Source organism: Agelaius phoeniceus, chromosome 11 (assembly GCF_051311805.1).
Source record: "Agelaius phoeniceus isolate bAgePho1 chromosome 11, bAgePho1.hap1, whole genome shotgun sequence".
Classification (NCBI taxonomy): domain Eukaryota; kingdom Metazoa; phylum Chordata; class Aves; order Passeriformes; family Icteridae; genus Agelaius; species Agelaius phoeniceus.
In genome coordinates, this window is record NC_135275.1 from 11,571,391 (window position 1) to 11,594,934 (window position 23,544).

Below are 23,544 nucleotides of genomic sequence, written 5' to 3' on the forward strand. Positions count from 1 at the left end.
ATCTGGATATATATATTATCTGCCTGCATGCATGTGTACATGGAGCAAGCACAAGGGAGCCAGTCATTCCCCCTCCCAACTCACAAATGTTCCCATATCCACCTCTACATCCAATTTAATTAGATATTTATTTATGTGTCTGTATTTCCTTTCATTTTCTTTCTCTGTCTCCCTCCCCCTCCTCTCTTTCTCAAAGAAATATAAAAATAGCTAAACTACACATACAGAGCTGCATGTAAATGACCCTTTTATATAAAGACCAGACAGTAATAAAGAAATAGTATACAAGTATATAAAAATACTTATATATATATAATAGACACAGAGAAGTGTATAAATAGTAAGAAAAATCTCTGTGTGTAGACAAAGAGAAAAAAACCCACACCCATAAAAATACAAGCATAAAATAATTTAAAATGTGTCTGAATGTGTGTGATCATCTCTGTCTCTCCATGTATGGGGGCAGTAACTAACACAAAGACATGCATACCTTTGTATATGTGCATATCCATGTAATTAATATTTAAATTTTCTTATATAAATATATAAATAAAGTATATGTGGGTGTAGCCATATCTATGTGTGAGATATTTTTTGTCCTTTTCTGAGTATATATATATATATGTATATGAAGAAAAAGATGCTTTATGCTACATGTGTGTACATGGGTAAGGCTGCAACCACACGTGTCTGAAACAGAAACCTGTAATGACTCGTGCTGTCTCTGAGCCTTGGGAGATTTGCCTCTGTAACACAGAATTTACACTCACACAACTCCATGCCTGTGCTTCTTTGTGCTCTCCTGCTTCCCCTGTGGTTTTGCTCTCCAAAAGATATGTCCTGGTAAATAAATACATACACACTGTGAAAAATGTGTATTTTATGATTGGCTTTTTGCAAATATTAAAATGAATATTATATGTGTTGTGTTAGAAAGTAATGCTGTATTAATTCTCTTAAGTAGTGTGTTAAATATAGTTTTAAGTTATAACAAAATATTAAAATAGAAACTACGCTATGTAGGATACTTTTTTTTAAAGAAAGGACTTGCAGTGAGATAGCAGCCACAGGACACCTAAATCTTTCAGAGAAAGAGAATTTATTGCTCTCTTATCAGAAGAAACAAACTTCTTCCCTCCTCGAAGGTGCTGTTAGCATTCAGGGGAATGAGTTGACAGTGACCAGACAGAATCCTGTGTTTGAATGGAATTTATGCATCATGTATGAGGTGTATGAATATGCAACAGGCTGTTGTTTTTAAGGGTTAATTCTTTGTTAACGTGTGTCCTTTTTCAGGCTCCTGCTGCCCAGAAAAAGGTACCCGGACGTCCGTAACTCTTTGTTTCTATTGTCTCGTATTGTCCTAATTCAATTTGTCCAAATTATTATTACTCTAATTGTATTACTATTTTTATAACCATTTTATTACTATTAAACTTATAAAATTTTAAAAACAAGTGATTGGCGTTTTTCACACACACATTCCTGCTGGTGTAACTGTGTTTGGGTGTGCAAACAACTAAAGCCCTTTGGTGTCCCTGCAGAACCCCGAGCCCGTTTGTGTTTGTGTCACACATTTCCTTTGGTGTCCCTGCAGAACCCCGAGCCCGTTTGTGTTTGTGTCACACAAACTGCGGGCCCCGGGCTGTGTCCCTGCACACCTGGGGCCGGGGCGGTGCCGCCGTTTGGGGCTCCAGCTGTGCAGGGCCGGGGCTGGCACCGAGCCCGCTGCGGCTGCAGGCCCTGGGCTGGCAGGAGGGCTCCTGCTGGGGCTGCTGCTGGGGCTCCGGGCAGCTCCAGCCCCAGAGCCCGGCCAGGAGCCGCTGCCAAGGCGTGCGGAGCGCTCCCGCCCCAGGCTCCGCAGCTCCAGCGCCGGCGGTCGGCCTGGAATCCCTTTGGCACGGCTGCCCCCGCAGCCCCTCAGCACAGATGTGCTTGTGTGATTCCCCAGCTTTGATGTGCGCACATCACACAGCACAGCTGCCTTCCGAGCCGTTCCGGCCCTGCTGCGAGCAGCCGCTGCCAGCCCCGCACCTGCCTGCTCTGCCCACCCCGCCCTGCCGCCGCCTCCTCAGCTTCACCCACTGCAGTCCTGAGCTGGCTGAGGCTTTTCCTTCCCCTCATCCAGCCAAGCTCCTTCTTTGGGTCTCTTCCTTCTGCCCTGCCAGGACTTGGGCAAAGAGGAAAACCATGCCTGAGCTCATGCACCAACTGAATGCCTCAGCCTCTTCCAGGGCCAGGCTTCCTCTGGGATTCACCCAGCAACAAGTCACCCTTGCATCCACTGTCACTGCAGCAGCAACAGAGGTCATCACAAAAGTAAAAGCCATGAGACTCCAAAGGTGCAGGGAGTGGTTTTAAGTGTGTGTGTTCCCTGCAGCAATAGTCAGTTCAGCTGGCTTCTCCAGAGCAGTGATGACAGAGATTCTTGCAGAACACCAGTCCCCATCTGTGACACCACCAGCCCTGAGTGTAACAGCAGGGCAGCAGTTCCCATGCTGCTTGCCTTCTGTACTGGTTTTTGTACACTTGTGTGTATCCCCACCTGTAAAAACATTGATATGTAGGTGGCAAATGGAATCCTCCCCTCCCCTTAAGCATCCATAGCATCCTGTGGCAAGGAGCCCCACAGCTGTGCTACTTCATCTGGAGCACTCTGCCTTGGGTTATTGCCAGTTTATCTGACTGGAAAGACATTAAACACAGGGTTGCTTGAGGGCTCAGCCCCACCACCCAAAACCAGGCAGAGGGCTGCAAAGTTCAGACCATCTCCTTTCCCCAAGAACTTCAGGGTTGTTGTTCCCCCCTCCCCCAACTTGGCTTGCTCCACATTCCAGCTGTGTCCACAGAAAACAAGTGCAGAGCAACACTTTAAATGAAGATGAGCAGAAGGTCCAAGTCTTTCAAAAAGCACACAGACAGAAAAGTGGTCCCAGCAGGACACGTTGCTAGTGCAGTTATTTGAGATTGATGTGGACAGCAAAAGCCCAGTCAAGTGAGAGAAGTATGATAGGACAGCACTATAAAATAGGATATGGAGCACAAAAACTGTTAGAAAGCTCTTGAAATAACTGCCCTCATTTCACTAAACTCTGTTTTCCATCTTCCTCTGGGTACAGTTGTCAGCTCAGCCTTGCTGAGTGCAAGCAGAGGGTCATAGCCAGCATTTAGAAATTAAAGGCTTTATTTGACTAGGCTGGAGCACAGAAAAGCCCTCAACTCACTGCAAGGAAGCCCAGGCCAGCCTTGCTGGGGAGCAGGAAGGGCTGAGCCTGCTCTGCTCACACAACCTCTGCAAGGGGAGGGCAGCAAGAGCTTTAAGAGCCTGTCCCAAAACACAGAGGCTGTCCAGGACACACACCCAGAACAGGGCTGTGCTCCGAGGGATCTGATCCAGCATCATTCCTGCCCCTGGAAGCAGATTCCAGAGAAGCAGAGGGGTAACTCTCTAGCAGTGCCCCAGCCAAGCAAGCAGGGCTGGCTCACCCCTCTCTCAAAAGCAAGCTGGAAGGCACAAACTTTATAGTAAGGAAGAAGCACAAATGTCCTTCAGTTAGCAGGCACTGGCTTGCTGGGATGGTGACTAGACAGAGGAAAGAAAGCATGTTAGTGGAGGAAAAAAAGAGCCAGAAACAGGAGTAAACAAGAAGGTTTGTTCTTGTTAAGTTTATTGGCATCATGTTTGTTTCTTTACATAAGAGCTCAGCCTACGTACTAGAATGTAGACCTCTGGAAAACAGGTAGAAGGGCTCCATTTAAGCAAGCTACAAATGCAAGAACAAATACCAGGAAGAAAGGAAGAGAGGAAAGGGACTAGATTGCCAAGTTTTTCCATACCAAAAATCCAGATTAGCAGTCAGTAAGAAGAAAGGGAAGATTCATAGTCCAGGTCATTCATTAAGAAACAGCTACCACACCCCAAGTGGGAGCTCCTTCCACAGCACAAAGAGCCACAGGCACACCTCAGCTCTGGCTCCTCATGCTCGCTCCAGGATGTCAGGAGTTAAGCAGTAGGGGAGGTGAACAAATGAGGTCATTTCATAGCTGTATTTAATTTTAAATCCAATAATCCAGTGTGCATATCAATGCTGTTATGCAAATCTGAGAATTTAGATACAAGGAAGCCAGACAGATTTTTCCAGAAGATGAAGCCTTTTTGGCCTCAAAACAAGAAGGCTTACATAGTTCATCTCTACTGTACAGAATACTGCCTCTATCTGGACTCTGTGTTGCTAGCACGCCGCAGGTCACAAGTGTCCTCCTCACTTTCTACACAACCTGTGTTTCAGTACTTGAACATGTAATTCAGGAATTTTACACTAATTTATACATTTTTAATTGGTTGCATATATTAACATGTACTATAAGATTTTTCCTAAAGAAGCATTACATAATACATGGATACTGTAAAAAGATCTGATTAGTTAAAAGTAACAAGCATTAACAGAGATACATACAAAACTCAACCTAGTCTGACTGAGTGCTGAGCTTGCAATGAACTATGGGTAATCAGCCTTTCCAATTGCAGCCTTCACAGGGGAAAACACGAGACAGTTAAAAATGTATGTAACTTGTTACACAGATTACCTGTAAACAGTTTCTCTCCATTGGACACCTGGAATTAGATTCAGTTCCAAACATACATAACAGTTTCCATTTTAAACTAAGAGAAAGGTCTGTTACCATGAAGTGTGATGTGGATGGTGTGGGGACCTGAGCTCTGAAGTGCAGGACTCAGATGCTCATGAGAGATGGGTGGATTTTGGCAGCTGGAGATGCAATTTTTTTTTTTTTGTAATTTCATTTTAAACACAGAAGAGGGGCTGTGTGTTTGAAGGCCTAAGTGTGATATTTGTTTGTGAAGGACTGTGCTCAACCCCTCCCACTCCCCTCAGCAGCTGCAGCTCTCCGCAGAAGCCTTCGCTCGGTCAGTCTTGTCTAGTTTGATGGGTTCGGGGAATTCATTGTAAAGTTCCACTTCGGTTTCCTAGTGGGAGAGGAGGAGGAGTTAATGCTCTGCAGACAGCTCCCAGCATGCAAGGAGCTGGGCAAGGCTGGGGGTGAGCCCCAGGCTGCCCACAGCACTGGGGCAGGGCTGCACACTGCTTCCCTCTCTACCTGTTTAAGTGCATTTCGTGCGATCGTCTGGAAAGCTTGTTCCACATTAATGGCCTCCTTGGCACTGGTTTCAAAGTAGGGGATGTTGTTTTTACTGTAGCACCAGGCTTGTGCTCGTTTTGTGGTGACCTGGGTGGACAGAGAACAGCATCACTGCCTTCTGCTATGCAGGGAGGGGTTTTATTTTCTGGGCAAGGCCAGAGATCCCTCACATCCAACCTGAGCAGCTCTGACCTCAAAGCCACAGCCTTGAAACAGAACACAGGAGACCACTTCCCATCACCTGACAGACCCAGCCCCAGGGGAAGGAGACCACAGAGCACTGGCTTGCTCCCATAGGAGCTGCTCAGCACATCTGGGGGAGGAGAAGCAGCTCCTCTCCTTGCACCTCCCTCCCCAGGAAGCTGCTGCAATCCTTCCACCAGTGGGCAGGAGCATGCTGTGCACAGGGGCCTGACCTCTCCAGGCAGGAGAAACCCTTCTCCGGTGGCAGACAACATCTGAGCCACTCTCAGGCACCTCCCACTCCTGTTTCTCAGGTAACCCTCCTGTGTTTCTACAAGGTCTCCCACTCCAGCAGTTTCTTAAGAGGAGGTTAGTAAGTCCCAGTACTCACTTGTCTGTTTTCTAGGTCAATCTTGTTTCCCAGCACAACAAAAGGAAAATTCTCAGGATCCCTTGGACTGGCCTGAATGAGGAATTCATCCCTCCAGCTGTCTAGGGTTTTGAACGTGTTGGGAGCCGTGACATCGAATACCAGCACACAGCAATCTGCTCCCCTGTAGAAGGCAACTCCCAGAGACTGAAATCGTTCTTGGCCTGCTGTATCCCATATCTGGAGCAAAAGACAGGGCAGATAAGCCAGTTCTACTCTGACACAGTCAGTCTGCAATTAGGGCATTCATTCCAAAACTCCCCACCAGGCATATATAGTCCCCAGCTGGGCAGATAGCAGCACCTGCAGGCTTAGGGATTTCTGTAGGCACTAAGCATCAGGAGCCAGAAACACCTTCTAAAGATAGTTGACCCTTTTTGTATTCAGCCTCAGCCAGGGACATATTCTTGTCCTGGACAAGCAGGACTTGGGTATTAGGGTCAGCAGGTGACCTGTCTGCAGTGCTTGGATGCACCTGGATACCAGCAGAGTTCAAACACTCCTGTGATGGCTGCAGCTTTTGCTGCCTTGCAGTCAGTTTCACCACAGAGAGATGAAAGCTGCAGATACCAGAGACATAAGCAGGCTGGCAGGTTAACACTACACCCATAAGGCTTGGGGTGACACAAATGGTTGACCTAGGGAGTCCTTTCCAGTTCTTGAACACTAGGGAAGCGAATCTTTCTAACAAGACCTAGTTTGCTTACAGTACCAAATCCAGTTTTTTAAACAGGACCTAACAACACTGCTGTTAGCTAAACCCAGATTAATCTTTGTATTCCCTTGTTCAGCCCATGCAAAAATTTGTAGAGAAGCCCAGAAGCACTTATGTCTAACAGAAGTTCAGTGCAAACAAGACTCACACCCTGGACACTGATCCCTACACCAGAGCAGATGCTTCCACACAAGTGGGGTGATGGCACCCCTTGCAGCAGGGTCCCTCCTTACCTGCATTGTCACTAGCCTGTCATCCACCATCACCTCTTTTGTCAGGAAGTCTGCACCTATCGTAGCCTTGTACTGGTTACTGAATTTCTTGTTCACATACTGGTTCATGAGCGATGTCTTTCCCACCCTGCACAGGAACACAAAAAAGAAAGACTTGGTAGGCTGCTTCTACAACAATGTTTGAGTTGACCACCCTTAAGAGAACATTCCAGTGCCCCTCACTGCCCATAACCTCCTGGCTTTTCAACCAGGGAAGAAGCACCCACCTCTGCTAGTAGGGGCTTGCACACCAAGAGATGCTGAGGCACCAGCTGAATAAGAGCATTAGCTACCCAAGGATACAAAGGATTACATCCTGAGAAACTTCACTTCCCCATCACTAATCTGATCCTTGGTAAGGAACACACATTCACATTATGACCATGAAGGTGATTTTAGAAGATGAAGTGCTTCAGAGAAACCCATCACAAACAGTAATCTTCAGCCTCTGCAGAAGGAGGAGGTGGAAAAGCAGACGATCTCAGATGGCAACAGCTCACAAACACATCTGCTAGGCACCCAGAGGTGGAGATCCTCCCCAGAGAGCAAGCTTAGAGGCTCACATGCCCTCTGTGTGGCTGAGAAACACTCCCTGAATAACAGCTTGCTGGGGACAGCAGTATAAATAAACCTTATGTCATGGGAATCAGGTTACAGCCTGCACAGCAAGCAACCTGTGACAGCAGAGCAGACTCCTTGCTGAGAGCACAGAGCAAAGCCTTTCACTCCAAGGGGAGTGCTCCAGCCAGCCCCGAGGAGGAGCAAAGCAGATGGCTCAGTACAGACTATGTCTCTGACAGAGCTTTAGGAAGTCACCTAAGAATGCTTACTAGAGGTTTTGGGGTTTTTTATTTTATTTTTTTTTTAAGTGAAACACTCATTCCAACAGCACATGTCCTCCCTGCAGAAGGTTATCCACTCGGCTACTCCAGTGGCCTGCCCACCACACTTTCCCCATTTAATATTGTGGCAGGACCTCAAGATACTGCAAGGACACATTCAAGACAGAGGGCAGTGAAGAGTTCTTAGACCTGAGGTAACACAGCTGTCATGGGCTGGAAAATCTCTCCTCCCAGCACTGCTGATTCCTTACAGTGCATCCAGGCTCCCACTAGTCAAGAGCACTGCTCTAGCCAGATACAGATTAGCATCTTAAAGGCTCTTCCACTTACCCAGAGTCTCCAAGGATGATGACTTTCAGTAACACTTTCTTCCTAGAAGTCATCTTTCACACTAGAAAGGAAGAACAATCCCATCACAAACTATTAGTATGTCATTCCTCAAGAAAGCAAGCAGCAAGTTTGGAGGCTGGGAAACCTGACTCCCAGCAAGGAGCCAGGGACAGGCAGGGCCCAGCACTCCTGAAACCAGACTCCAATTCAAGGCTACGCTCAGCACTGCCCAGGTGTCTGCCCACCGCACAGGCTGGGCCATGCCAGACCAGTAGTGGCAATTTAATACCAGATGAGCTGAGCACTTGTCACTTACTGTACCAAGACCCTTCTGGATCCCATTTCCAGGCCATTTGGGAGATACACTAGCCCTGGCCATCTCCCTTGACTTGAGGCAGTGCAGTAAATCATACCAGCTCCCAACACAGATTAATAATTCTTACACATGCCACAAAGTGAGGGGTAAGCAGGCATGTGTCTAATACCACACTCAAGCTTTTTTGTGCTGTTCAGTAGTTTCCCAGCAAAAAATAATTAAAAAAAAAAAAAAAAAAGGCAGCATTTCCTCCATCATGAGCTTGGAGAGGGGATAGCTTTCTCCAGCAGCTGTGTTTTGTGAAAGAACCAAATCCCAAGGACATGATGTGGTTGAAGCAGCTGCAACAGCCACACAGGGCAGCTGAATTACAAAGCAAACTGCTACCAGACTGTGGCTTCTCTGAGGGCACAGGAAGCTGACTACTGCCACCTCAGCTTTGGTGTAATAAGGTTACAGTGACAAACCTCAACATTCAGCCCACTGATGGCCATCCACTCCATCAGATGATGACTTGTTTGTCAAAACTTCATAGGCAGGAGGCTCTAAACTGGCCACTAATGGTGCATCCAATTAAAGAGAGAGCTGAGCTTCAGAGTTCCACACTCATCTGCTCCCAGGTCTCCTTCAGACCAGTGAGGCAGCTACAAGTTCATCAGCTGCAGCAGGCCTGAATACACTTCTGGATATTCTTTAGCATGGTGAGAGCAAGTACAGGGTCTGTCCAGTGGCTGAGCACACCCCTCCTACCCTGAGGCCCTTCTCCACACCTCTGGGGAGGGGGTGGGCCAGCCACTCTTATGTGCTGCATCAGATCACAGACCCTGTTTTGGTACTGACCTGCTCCACAACACAAGGACTTGGCTTTCCTGAGGGAGCCCTGCACGTTCAGTACAGCAAGAGGAGCCACAGGACGGCTTTAGCTGTGCTACTTGACTCCAAAGATCCTTGACAACTGGACTTGGTACTCAGCCCTTATGTATGGACTTGCCTACCCTAAAATTCCCATCCTGCTATACCACATTCATTACAGCACACAACTCCTACTCTTCAGGAGCTATTCCTGATTTTCACAGCTAAGGAGGCCTTTGCTTCTACAACAGGGATTTATGTCTCTTCAAGCAGCTTGATCCTTATGTGCTTCCTGGGATACACAACAGCCTTAGGTACTGGATAACTACACCCATTTCACCCCACTACTACAGGAGGCTTCAGGCTGTAAAAGCCTCTCACTAGATGCAGTCCCAGTTGCAAAACATCTTAATCATCTCAGGCTTTGAGCGTTAGAAGACATGGAGAGCTTTAGCCTTTGCTGTCAGTGGATGCTGCAGAAGCTGAAGGAGCACTCCTGCAGCCACTGTAGTGATGCACCTACAGCTACACCTTTTTGGACTGGACCCACCTCACAGTCACAGGGTTGTTTAGGTTGGGAAAGGCCTCTGGGATCACCCATGTCCTGTACGTGTTGCATGGTGGCATTCAAGATATCTGCTCCATAACCTTCTCTGGCACCAAGGTCACACTAACAGGCCTTCCACAGATCCTCCTCCTGATTCTGACCCTTCCTGTAGATGCACATTTCATTTGCTAACTTCCAGTGCACTGGGACCTCCCCAGGGAGCCACAACTGCTGGATTGAAAGGGGCTAAGGAAGCACTTCCACCAGTTCCCTCAGTACCCACCCACAAAACCACTGAGTCTTGAGTGTGTGTTGAAGTCATGTAGCAGGCCTCTTCCTCAGCCTTTATCACTATGTTTCCCTCCACATCTGATAAAGGATGGGGATGCCTCTTTGCTCTCTTTTGTTACTAATGTACAAAAACACTCTTTACACATTTTATTATCTTTTACAGCAGTAGTCAGATTAAGTTCTAGTTGGGCTTTGCCCCTTCTGGGTTTTTTTCCTGTATAACCTCATGAGATCCTTGAGATACACCTAAACAGGACTCAGTGCTGAGGAGATAACAGCCAGGGGCTGTGCAGTGAGCAGCAGTGACAGGTCACCCACAGGGCTGATGCCACCTTTAGATGGGTGTTAGCAGATGCCAGAGAGCATGTAGAGGACAGCTTCTCCAAGTGTCAACACCTCACTTTTCCAGTGGGCTGCATGGTTCACCGATCCAGCTGACAGCCCAGCTATGCTCACCAAGACAGAGCCAGCTGAAAGTTGTCAACAGCACCAACACTGAGCTCTGCTTCTGCTCTTGCCAAGATGCACGCACCGTAGCCACGGGTAGAACAGACCAGAGAAGGCCCTTCAAGCCTGCACCTCCTGTGTTCACAAAGCACATAACAAGTGACACTTTTGCCAGCCAAGCCAGAGACTTGTGCAGCACAAGCAGCCCAGATGGAGCGAGAAGCAAGTGAACAGAGCTTTAAAACAGCCTTAAGACAGCTGTGTACACTGAACTGTCATCGAAAACATCTGCATAGGTTCAGGTCCAGTGCAAGTCACCCGATTTCCTCAGGACAGAGGAAAACAACTCACCCAGAAGTGGCTGTGCCAGAACCCAGCATGCTTCTGGGAACTGCTTCTATTTTCCTCAGAGTGTTTCCAATATCACTTGCTGCTGCAGCTCACAGCTTCCTGGTATTTGAAGCAGCTTTGGACAAGCTGGCATTAGTTCTTGTGCTTAGGGAGGGATTTGCAGAGCCCTAAATTGCAACACTAAATCACACTGCATGCTTATCTCCCAAGTTCAACATAGCCTGAAGTTCCACTATGAGGGGAGGGAAAACTGCTCTGCTGAGCAGCCACAGGAAGTCAGGCTGAGTCAGAGCTGCCACTGCCTTCTTGTCATAGCTGACAGGTTACCCAGCAGTGTGAAGGGCTGTCACTGCCCCATCAACACCAGGCAGGTGAGACACTCAGCTTCCATCCCAGGTGATGCAACGGATGTGAGCCATAGCACAGGAAGAGCTGCTGCAGCTCCGTATTTGGTGTGGGACAGTGAGGAACTGCAGCCCTGCCAGGGACCAGCATGGACACTGCCCAGTCTCACACCATTGTTCTATCAATGCCTGACTGATACTGCCTTGAAGCCCAGTCAGTTGATGGGCCAAGCCCCCTTTAATAACCTTCTATTGCAGATATAAACAGACCAAGGCTTCAGAGTTATTCCTTGCCCAGTACAACAAGGAAAGACATCCTCAGGTCCTGTAGAAAATGGTTGAGTTCAGATAGGCTGGGCTCCCACTGACTCAGCACTAAGAGTATTTTGCACCATAGAATGCAGCTTGTCTTGCCTTATGGTATTTGACACAATTACTCCAGAGCAGCACCCTGTTGAGGCACACACCCTTCAGATGGCAGTGTGAGAGCTCACATGGGGCTTCTGTCCAGTCCAAGGAGCACTTCTGAACAAACACTTCCTTTTTCAGAGGTATCACAAAGAAAAACTTGTTTGTTAAGATTTGATCCAAGACTCAGCTCTGTTTCACACTACATGAAATCCTTTTGAGCGAGGTCATCTGCATGACTGCTCAGAACACAGCCTAGAGCAGCACACCCAGCCAGCCCTGCTCAGGAGCCACCAGACACTCCACATCAGCCAAGGGCTGATCACCAGAATCATTCCTCCTCCTCCTGGCTTAACTGTGCCAAAGAAATGACACAGCTGTCTCTAATACAGGAGAGGAAACCTTCCACTCCATTTTTAATGCCTATCCTCTAAGCAAACAAGCCATTAATGATATGCTGACCCTCAAGAAATTAAGCTGGTATAGCACACTGTCCCACAATACTGTTATTACCTTTAACACTCACCTGCAGCAGTAGTAAGGGAAAATTGCTAACACTGCAAACATCACTGGTTTAGCTAATCTGAAAGGAAAAGTCAAAACCCATGCTATGAAGCTTCATAGCTCTACAGCTCAGATGCAAGAGCAAATAAAGCCTATGCCAAGTCTAATTAGGTTTCCCTTGTTGCTTCAGAGCACATTACAACTGTCCTTTCCCTTGCTATATTAAGACAGCTGCTTTAACTCAAAGCAGAAATGGAGGGTTACAAATTCCTTAGAGATGTTCACGTGTCAAGTCACAATGTAGGCATTTTAATATTAATTGGGTTGGTACAAGAAGGAACAGTAGCAGTTTGCATTGATGGCACACCAGACCTCAGATTAGCTATGCTTTAACAGAAGCAGGCCTTGCAAAAGGAATATTCTAAATGGCTCATGGACAGTTTTAGTGTGAAAGCATCCATCCCTAGGGGAATCTCACCTCCTTGGAAGACAAGGCTCCCTAAGCAGCAGCATACCCATGCCAGTTTTGAAGCTGCTGAGCAGTCTTTACTGTTTCAGCTTTGCTATTGAACAGTTGGAATCACAATCCTAACATGTCCATAGAGGCTGGAATGTTTGACCAGGAGCTCCCTGTTACTACAGCTATCAGCCTGCCACCTGCACCTTCTCAGCAATCAGCTCAGTGCTGAAGTGAGGATGCTGGACAGCACATCTCATCCTTATGTCCTTTGCCAGGAATATTTAACACCACACCAACCAGGCACAAAGTGGTAGGGCAGCAGGCATTAAGCACAGCTAAACTCAGAATTATGGATGCCTAGTTATGCTCCCTGTCCCAGCAGGCAGCACAAGAGTAAAGCAGGTATCCCACAAAAAGGTGTATTTGAACCTGAAGCACTGCAGCTCTGTTCTGGATGCCATGGCTGATAAGCAGAGCTTCCACTTTCCCACTATACCACAGGACCTTTAGCAAAAACACCCAACCATGAAGAAGCTGATGTGGACAGATCAGGTGTCCATTAGGGGCTACCACACACAGCACCATGCCTACCACAGTGACCAGACAAGAGCTACGCTTGTGCTCTGGAAGAACCTTCTGTCCTGAAATGTGGGAAGAGTGTCCCAAAATGCAGCCAAGTGCACTTCTGACACAGAAACAGCACCTCTACTCACTGTTCTCTTGCATGGATGTCTCTGTACTACAGAGAGCTATTTTTATTCCCTCCCTCCTCCCTCACTGGGTTCAGCATTTCTTCAAGGAAACTGAAGCTGGAAATATTATTCAGGACCAGCTCAGTCAGACTGAACCAGTTCCCTCTCAAAAGTATCAAGTTCCCTAGCATGTTTGGCATCTCAAGGGCTTATGTCTGCTTATATCTTCAGCCACTGAAATGAGATGGTGACTGAATGTTTATCCTGTTTTTAGAGGCCCAAGCACACCAAACAACCTGGCACATACCACTTGCCCCATGGTCACACTGCGCCTTGCCATGCTTTAGCTAAACCTTTCAGTAGATACATGAATTTGCTCCAATTTTTCAGCTACTCTGAAAAAGCAAGGCTTCATCCTGAAAAAAGGCATAGCCTATTATTGCCATTAGTTAACCAGAGTCCCAGTTCCTCGTTGCAGAGTGTCCAAGCAGTCCAGACACGCTTTGTATTGAAGCCTCAAACCCCAACTGCAGCAGAGCCCCAGATGGGGCAGAAAAAGCTTTACCAGTTACAATTTCACAGCAGCTTGGTTCCCACTGGCTGGTCAGACAGATATTGCTAACAAGGCATCAACCAATACAAAGCTACAAATGACTGCCTGAACAGTTCAACACAAATCTGAGACCAACAGATACCAACATTGCATTCTCCCAAGAGTGACACAAGTGCTGTCTTTTCAGCTGGGCAAAAGCACAGCAGTAGTCAGAAGACAATCAGCAGGGGCTATTAATTTAGTATCAACATGGCTTAAGAGATGCCAAGCTGCCTTCAAGGAAGAAACCAGGAATATCACAATGTAGGCATTGTGGCTGCCTTTGATGTTTTTGACTGCCACAGAGCCTGCATATCTTCCTAACCAAACCCAGGTGCTCTACAGGTGGAACATGTATCCAGCATCCTCACAGTGAGCACTACTACAGAGGCATAGGAAGTTATAATAGCAGGTTGAGTCTTGCACTGACAAAGGCTGCACAGGCAGGACAGCACTCTCCCACTGCCATGACAGGACTATCAGGAGCTCAGCTTCCCCAGCTCACTGGAAAATACCATTGAGAAAAGCCTCACATTTAGTGGGGACACGTGCTGTGTCTAAAAAGGAAACCAGGAACATCTTGTAATTTGGGCTGACAACTTGCAAGAACTGCTCCCTGTAAATAGGTTGTTTTTGAGGCAATGGGCTCTACAGCCCATACAATCAGAGGTGCCTTCAGGCCTCGCAGATGCACCATGGAGCAGCAGTCAGTTCAAGTAGAGCCCACACCAAAAGCACCTGGCAAGATATTCTTGTGACAGCTTCACTGAAGGGTACACTCTAGCTGCTGTTCTACAGTAGCATCTAAAAACTGATTTCCACCTCCTTCTTCCCAACACGTTTATGTTGCTGTTCTAACCGATATATTTCCTCCTGCTGGTACCCAGCCAAAAGCTCAAGCAAGCACAGCTCCTCATTCCCTCCTCAAGAGGAGCAGCTCAGCAGGCAGCTGAGCTGCTCCACCAAGAGCAGGCTTCTGTCCAGTTGGTACTTTTCCCAGACAGCCCTGTGAGGCAGAAACTACCTCTGTTCATGGAGCTGAAAGCCTCAGCTACAACTTAATTTTTGATACCTTGTGTAAAACATTATATTGCAAGCTGTCAGGTGTAAATACAGTGTCCAGTACATCCCACCCCCCTTTGAGAGTCCTGTGCCAAAAGCTTCACCTTCCTGAAAAACAGCCTGGAGCTTTAGATGCCTGCTAGCACACTGACATGGCTCAGATCAAAACTGAACCTTAGAACATGGTTCAATATCCCAGAGGAATTAGCTTTTTAGATTACATCTGTCTGCAGTAAGCTTCCACCTCCTTTTGAGGGCAGAGTTGCAGCCTCCAGTGCTGGAGCAGCTGCTCTAGGACTGAGTGAAGCTTAGGAACCAGCAATAGCAGCTCAGCCACATGGCTTCAAGTTCTGTTCATTGTCTACTTCAACACAGGCACCAAATCAGTGTGACACAGTGCTAAAAGCCAACTGACATGGTCTGAAGAAGCTCCCAGATGGAGCTGACACCAGGCCTACACAAATACTCTGCTGTGTCCTGTTCATGGGTAACATGCCCTTAAAACAGGTCAGTGCTAAAGGAAGAGAACAATGGGGCAACATGCAGCTTGGAGAAACAGGCAGAAAACCTGGCTGGGAAATGGAAGTTTTGGAACAGTTTTGAGCATAACAGATTCCTGGTGTGATCAAGGATGCTCCAGACCAGGGCTGGGTTGCACACTCCTATCAGTGGTAGTAGGGTTTTAGCTTGCCTCAGACATCCCCTCAACCCTCAGCTGGAGGCTCTATCACACATCCCTTACATGGGCAAGGACTCAGGGCTCACTGGAAGGAGACATGCCAATATCCAGCCTGCCAGAGTGCAGACAACACAGGGAAGGCAGAAGCAATGCCACTGGTAGGAGCCGTGTCTGCACTGACATTGCAGGACTTGCACATGAGAAGGGGTCTGCCCTGCCTGAGGTCTCAGCTCAGCTGTGGCTCCCTTAGGGCTGAGATTTGGAGAGCACTGCATTCCTGAGAGGCACTGATGCATATGATCAGTTAGGCTCAAAGCCCGGGTTCTCAAAGCCAAGCTCTTCAGTCCAAGCCTCACTGATTCACAGGCCTGTTACACCTCCTGGCATTTCTCCAGATGAGAGTTGTTCTATGCTGCACAAAGTTTAAACACTAGCTGTGGATCTGAACAGGTTTTTGACTGTAAAGCTGCCATAATTAATTGTGACTCTACCCTAGAAAAGTCCAAACTACATAGGACTAGATCCCACCCCTAATGCCAAAAATTGATCTGATTTCTGCTGGTTTAGACATCACAACAGCCACCTTCTCGTGAGGAGGCATCATGCTGATCTGACTACATGGTTTGCGAGTGGGAGCAGAACAAGCATGAAAACACATTTGCTTACAGCACCACAGCATATGCTTGTCCATGTTCAAGCAGACCAACACTGAGCTTAGGAGCAGTGGGAAAGGTCTGGAGGACATTTCTTATTGTCTGCAGGAACAGTACAACAACATCCAGGCCTCTGCCAAGCCTAAGATCACAGGAGCACATGCAAGACCTTCCAAGTGATAATCACGCTGAGGCAAAGCAATGAAAGGAAGAGACTGAAGAAAATGTCCCCAGGGATGCAGCCAGCTATGCTGGGCAGCCATCTTGGGTGGATCACTTTGCTCCTCAACAACCTGAGGATGATTCCCATCATCTCCACAGAGGGTAGCAGGTATGGGAGACTGCAGCTGTGGCAGGAGAAGAGGCCACAAAGATCCTTTTGAAGCTGATGCTACACACTAACAAGACCAGGATTCCCAGAAAGCAAGCCAGGGCTGCTGAAGTGGAAGTCTTCTGCTTAGAGGAAGACATCTTAACAAAAAGGCCAAACCCAGAAGCTTCACTGAAAGCTGGATGTTTCCAGTCATGAAGTTTTAGTCCACTGATTCCTCCAGCAGCTAAATGGCCCTTATACCACAAAATATCCTCTCAGGATTGGGCACACATACCCTAACAGACTGGTAGCAAGTGTCCCAAGATCATCTTCTACCTTCTCTTGGAGGCTCAAACCATGTCAAGAATCAGTGTTGCTGTGCCCCTGCCTTCCAGTAAGAGGCAGTTGCCCTGTTAAATCCTACAGGATTTCAGGTAGTTCCCAGCAGATTTCCCCCAAGGATAAAGCTGTTACAAGAAAAGGCATGCTTGCTTTAACACCCCTCCCCCTTTATCAGAGCAAGTTTAACTTCCCCTATTCTGCCCTGGGGGAGACAATCTCAGGATGTGGGAGGAGAGTTGAGCACATAGCTGGCTGCTGGGAGACACTAGGCAACAAGCCATGTGTCTTGACTAAGGGCCTTGCCTACGCACAGCACTGCAGCTACACCAGCACAGCTTCCATGATGCCTCTACCACCACGGCCTCCTTGGTGGACAGCTTTCCAACCAGTAAAATAAATCTGGGACTAAGTGGAACACAGATAGAGTGCTCACAGAGCTCAGTTTATACAATGGTGTTTACTGGCCTTTGGACACACAGCACTCAGATAGTGGAGCCACCCAACAGTTTTAGTAACCCTGACATGAATATCAAGAGCCTGGCACAGTTCTCACATCAGGCCATACCCTGAGTGACAACTCCCTTATTGCTTTCTATAAAACAAACACAGTCAGAGGCAGCTGTTTTTTTTTAATCTATGTGTCCAGAAGATAAGGCTGTCCAATTCGAAATATTCTAAGTTAGCCAGGCCCCTGACAAACAGTTGAGTTGTTAGATTTTTACCATATCTGACAGTATTTTTTAAAGTGCTCAGATTAATTCTAGTTTTGACTACAGTTTAAGTTTTCAGAGATTCCTGCTTTCAGTTTCAGAAACACAGATAACTTTTGCAGTGGTAAGCAAAACACAGATCTTAGACCTTGTCAGTGGTAAACAAGCCTTGTTTATCCACTCCTGGCTGCCAGAGTTCCTAGAAGCTAGGCAGGAAACAAGAGGCTGAAAGGAGACTTTGACCAAGTCAAATGACAGCCCTTAGGAGGTCTGCCAGAGGCTGCAACTTACACCTGATACTCAGATCTGAGAGTGAATATTGTGTTTCCTACAGCATAAGAAGCTTGATAGAGGAGAAAGGACAAATACTGATGGGAGATCCTACTAGCAGATGTGGGGAAGCACCAGATCAACACTAATGGCAAAAGCATTACTCCTCCTTCCAGGAGGTCCTGTTGTCAGTAATGAGTCTTCTAGAGAGGAAGCTTTCTCTAGGGACAGGTTGTAATCTAAGAACTACACCTTGATCTGTGAGCAGAACTCTTGATCCTACACACACTCAATACTATGCTAATGTGGTTTGCAGAGCAGGAAGGACAAGTATTTCAGTACCAGAATGGGAGTGCAACAGGTAGCTTGCCATCACGGCTGAGTCAGTGGCTAACAAGGAATTCATACTGTGGATATTCAGTTTCACACTCATACTTCATACCCTCATACCTCTTGCATAGATCCTGTATCAATACTTTACCACTTCACCTATTCTCTTGATGAAGCTCCACAAAGGTCCAATGAAAACCTCACTTGCATGGTGAGATTAAGAGAACTTTGTGGGCAAATGGCATCTTGTTAGGCAGGGGAAAAGGTTCAGGCCCAGGCATGTCTCAGCTAAAACCCTCTCACTGCTCATGCTGGAGACAATGTCACCACTGTGCCAGTTTGGACTCCAGATATCATTATCCATGTCTGGGAGCCGAGTGACTCAGCCCACTTGAGGGAGACAAGCACCAGACAGGTTACTTTGAAGAGGATTCTGCTTCCAGCTGGAAAGAGTTCAAGGGCTCAGCACAGACTTGTTAGATAAACTGGCAGCCCAGTAACCAAGGTCCAGGTACTCCAGGCAGGCTGGCTCTGAAGGCAGCTCCAGTTACTGGCCTCCACTTTTGTCCACCACTTCACTAGTCCACCTTGTCTCTCAAATGACCACAGCTACAGTATATAGGACAGACTCAAGACAAATACTGGGCTTTTTAAATTGACATTTAATTTCATTTAACAATTTCTGCTTGAAATTCATGCAAGTACAGTTAGACACAATTAGTCACCTTAAATTGTCATTTTAAGTGGTTATGCAGAAGAAAGAGCAAATCACTCACTGTATCAAGTGCCTTTAAATCATACAGAGAGAAATCTGTGCCACAGGTTTACACTTCAATCCCATCTCAAAGGCAGTGCACTCTGTCCTGAAGCTTCACTGCCCTATGAAGACAGCTGTGGCCTCAATAACAGGTTTCCTGGCAAGAGAAGCCAAGGCTACCGGAGATAAGCTGCAAATCAACACACTTCAGTGGCCTTGATGAGCCTGCTTCCCTTCCCAGGGTCACTGGCCATGAGGGAGCAGCAGCAGTGTTGACAAAGCTTCCCCCACAGAGCGAGCGCTGCTTGCTGGCACCGGGGAGGAGGAGCAGGAGCAGCGCTCGCAGCAGCGATGACATCACCAGGGCAGATCTGCCAGCACAAAATGCAGCAGCACGCTGGGCTCCAGAGCTGCATCCTTACCCATCCCTACCAACAGGGAGCAAAAAGCAACAAGCACATCAGGAGCCAGAGGGGAACCAAGTGACACAGGGGTATCCCTTCAGCGCCTGCTATTTCTGAGCAGCACGTGGGCAGCTCCTGACCTTGGACGCTCATTTGCAAGCTTTATTCAAGGTGCATTTAAAGAGATATGGGACCTTTAATCGAGCCCCTCACTGCACAAATAAGCATGGTGTATCAACTACTGTCATTCAATTAATTATCTATATCTAATTCAGTTTTGAGATGTACAGCTTGTGTTTGGATTGGTGCTGCAGAGAGAGACACTTTTATCCTCACAATCTCTGGTTACAGCTATATCTGAAGGCAGACTGTTACACAGCAACTACAAAAGATCATTTTAGGAAGCTGCAGAGGGAAGCCAACTCAACTCTAACTCATGAGGCAATTAAATTGCAATTATCAAGACAATGCTGTACAAGAATGAAGTACTTCAGCATCTGAAGGGTGCAAGACTGCTGCCAGACAAGCAGCACATGCTAGTGCCCAACCAAGTTCAGCACTTAGGTAAGGTCTTAGCTGGACTCTCTTCTGTAGAGGCAACAATCTTTAAATTACTCTACAGCTCTGCAGAGAATCTTAGGTCCACCAGGGCCCAGTAACAGGAACTTCAGAGCAGGTCAGGTCACAGCCAAGGAGAAGCCCAGAAGACAAAAGGAAACACTGGCAACATGCAAGGTGAGGGTCCTGTACTCATTTCAGAAAGGTTCAATTTACTTCAGTTACTAACAACATTGCTGTATTCTGAAGGCAGGGACATGCAACAATAAGTACCTGTGAGCCCACATCATCCACCAGTTTCAGAGAATGCAAATATCCAAGTGCCCTATTGCATAGCCCTTATTCTTGAGCCAGGTATACCTGCAAACTTTCTCTCACAATGCAGCATTTAAAAACACACCCTAACCAAGCACAGCCAATTTTGTTTACAGCCAAATGTTAAGTTCTGCATAAAGTAGTCTCATTTTCACACAGAAGTCAGACCAAAATCCCATACATGTTAGAGACAGAGCTATTTATAGTTTTGCACAGATGGTTTGATGGTAATTGTCATGTTTCCTCAAGGACAAGCTTTGCCAGAGATTTGCTCCAACAGGTAATTCTCACAACCTTCCAACACAAGTATCATAAAACACGAGCTTTAAGAAGGTACTGCAGAAAATAAATCTGGTAACCCTCCTGCTCACAAGCTTTCATTTTGATCAGCAAACTAAGCAAAGTCATATCTTTCCCAGGTCACTTCAGAGCAGAGCTTGTTCATTTTACACTTTCAGCTAAGGATTTATCAATGTTTTAATATGTCTGTGCTACTCAGAGTTGGATTCCCTGGCTTTGACAGAAGGGCCAGGATGCCTGTAGTGCAGACTCTGCAACACAGTTATTTAAATTCTTGTCACCCTGAAGGTACAACTCAGGATGTTGTTCCCCACCTTTTCACTCAGGTGACCAGTGACAGGATCAAGAAAACAGTGTGAAGCTTTGTCAAGCAGGTTTAGGCTGGATACAGAGAAAAAGTTCTTCACCCAAAGGGTGGCTGGGACTGGAACAGGCTCCCCAGGGAAGTGGCCATGGCCCCAAGCCTGCCAGAGCTCAAGAGCACTTGAGCACTCTCAGGCACATGTGGGAGTGTCCTGTACAGAGCCAGGAATTGAACTTCTGTGATCCTTGTGTGCCCCTTCCAACTTGGAATATTCTGTGATCCCATGCTGACCTAATATCAGGATATTTGAGTTTGAGGACAGGGACCACTGCAGGACACCACAGGGAAGAACAACACTAAACACAGCTTCCATCTTCTCAGTTATATTTCACACTACAGGTTGGGAGAGCAAGAAACTGCTATGAGATTTCAGCAGTCTTCCTTACTGAGGGCTCAGATTAGCCCCATAACAGCCTTTCTACACCAGACATAGGGTATTAACATAACAGCACAAAGAGTAAAGATAAAACCCAAAACAAACAAACACACACCCCAAACAAGCAAGGCAGTGCTTGAAAGTTAACAGTATTAGAGCTGCTTTACTTCTGAGGCTCAGGCCAGGCAGGCATGGTGGGTCCACTCATTAGTGCATGGAGGGCAAGTCATGTGTTCAGTCAGCTGTTGGAAGTCACAAGGGAGAGGGGGAAAGAAAAGTATACTTGTTCTTCCTGAGTAAGTACAGCAACGAAGCCTTGATTATTTAACAAGGAATATTCAAATTACTCCACCCACTTTAACCTCAAATTCAGCTCCTGAGAGAGCCGGGTACACTGACTCCAGCAGCCTGGTTCTACTGGAACCATAGCCAGGCTGCAGCTGTCACAGCCAGGAAAACACTGGCACAGCTACTTATATACCATTCCTCTAAAAAGAGAATCTCCACTTCCCCAAACCCAACACCCACATGGATACACAGACTGTTAGGCACAGACCAGAGCTGGCCAGCCAGTGACAAGTACTGGAAGCTTTGAAGGTTCCATGCTGGCAAGTGTCAAACAAAGAACAGCTTGCTTACAGCTGGGGGGGGGGGACGACGACGACTTCATTCTGTCATGTGTTCTCAGTTTACATATAAAACCCTCATACAGACCACAACAGCTCTGCTTATCAGCAAACATTTGGAGTTTTCCAGGAGATAATGCTGAAACTTCTAGCTTTGAGAACAAAAGGCCTAGAGTGCTAGGTGAGACACACATTTTGATGCTGAGGTTACCTACCCTACTTCAGATGAAGACAGCCGTTTTTGCTACTAAAATAAGCCCTCTATTTACAGGGAGTGCAACTGTCTTAAGTACAACCATCAGGCATTTCCATATTTATTAGTCTCTATATATATGGAAACTAATAACGCATCTATCACTTAATTTACCTTATTATACACTCACAGACAAAAGCACTTCTAAAATCCACTCTAATAGTTCTTAGCACTGACTCAGGCTTTACACACACCGACAGCTCCTTTCGCAATAACTGCCAGTCTCGCCGGCCGCCTCTCCGGTCAGTTTAATCGCTCCCGGGGCTGCCGGTTCACGTTACAAGCGCTCCCCACCGACCCCCGAGCAGCGTTTCACCGTCCCGACCCAGCGCCCTCCCACCGGTCACCCTGAAGCCTCTTCGGGCTTCGCAAGGAGCCACAGCAGCTCCAGAGGCCCCAGACAAAGCGCTCCCTGCCCGGAGGCACCGCTCGGGCCGCTCCGCAGAGCAGGCTCCACAAAGGCCTGGCCAAACGCGCATCCTGGGAAAGGCCCTCGGGGAGGAGCCCGGGCCTGGGGAGACCCCCCTGCATTGTCCCGAGCCAGCGCCGGGCCCGGCTCCAGGGAGCTCGGCGCCGGCAGCGCGGCCACCAGAGCCCGCCTCGGGGCGGGCAAACGAGCCGGGCCCCGGTGCAAAGCCGGCCGGGAGCACCGAGACAGCGCCGCCTCCGCCGCGGGCCCCCCGGTGCCGGGGAGGGGCCGCGAGCGGCTCCCCCGGCCCGGGGCTCGGCCGCCCGCCCATCCCCGCAGGCAGCGCGCGTTGCCGCCGGGCTCACCTGGTGGTGCTGCCGCCGCGGCCCGAGCCCGATCGCTGCGCCCCCCGCCCGCCTCGTCGGCTTTAATGGGCCCCGCCGCCTCCCGCGCTCGCTTCCGCCTCACCGACAACTTCCGCTCACGGGGCCCGGCGTCACCGCGCGCCGCACACGTGACCCGCCCGCCATCTCAGGGCGCCGAGGCCCAGCGCGGGCCCACTCCGTGGGGGTGGAAAATAAAATAAATGTTTGTGGAAAATAAATGTTTGTGGTACCACCGGAGCCCGCACAGAAGGGAGGGAGGGATGGGAAAGGACCTGCCTCCCCCGCTGGCTTCCAATGAACACCGCGCCCTGGCCTGAGGGGAGGTGGAAAGGGCCAAAGAAACCTTCATAATTGATGAGAACACACGGGCACAAATCTGTTCTTTGGTGTCTTCTAAATAGCATTGAAGAATTAGCACGGAGTTCCCTACAGTTAAATTCCTATGTGAAAAAAAAGAAAAAACTCAGTTATTGCTATTAGAAATAAAGAGGCAACATTTTAGATTATATATGTTTAATATTTACAAATTTTTACTTGCAGCTGTAATTTAAAGTGGGGTAGTAGCACCAGTGCATGTCAGGAAAGAAGATAAAAGATGCCAGTTGGATGTACATTCAGATTAATTAACCAGGCAATTGGCAGCACCAAGAGCAATAGTGCAGGGAGTGAAATGGGAGCCTCGAAGTGTCTGGACCTAAATC

General features: G+C 47.7%; 1 protein-coding gene across 1 annotated transcript; it reads right to left on the minus strand.

Moving 5' to 3' along the window:
* Positions 1-3,651: 3,651 nt before the first annotated feature.
* Positions 3,652-22,960, minus strand: RAB7A (RAB7A, member RAS oncogene family). Its single transcript, XM_054640440.2, has 6 exons — positions 22,823-22,960; positions 7,933-7,993; positions 6,722-6,848; positions 5,735-5,953; positions 5,119-5,247; positions 3,652-4,987 (listed from the first exon to the last, which is right to left on the minus strand). Exons 2-6 carry the CDS (start codon positions 7,983-7,985, stop codon positions 4,892-4,894), a joined length of 624 nt encoding a protein of 207 aa, XP_054496415.1. The 5' UTR covers positions 7,986-7,993; positions 22,823-22,960; the 3' UTR covers positions 3,652-4,891.
* Between the last annotated feature and the right edge of the window lie 584 nt (positions 22,961-23,544).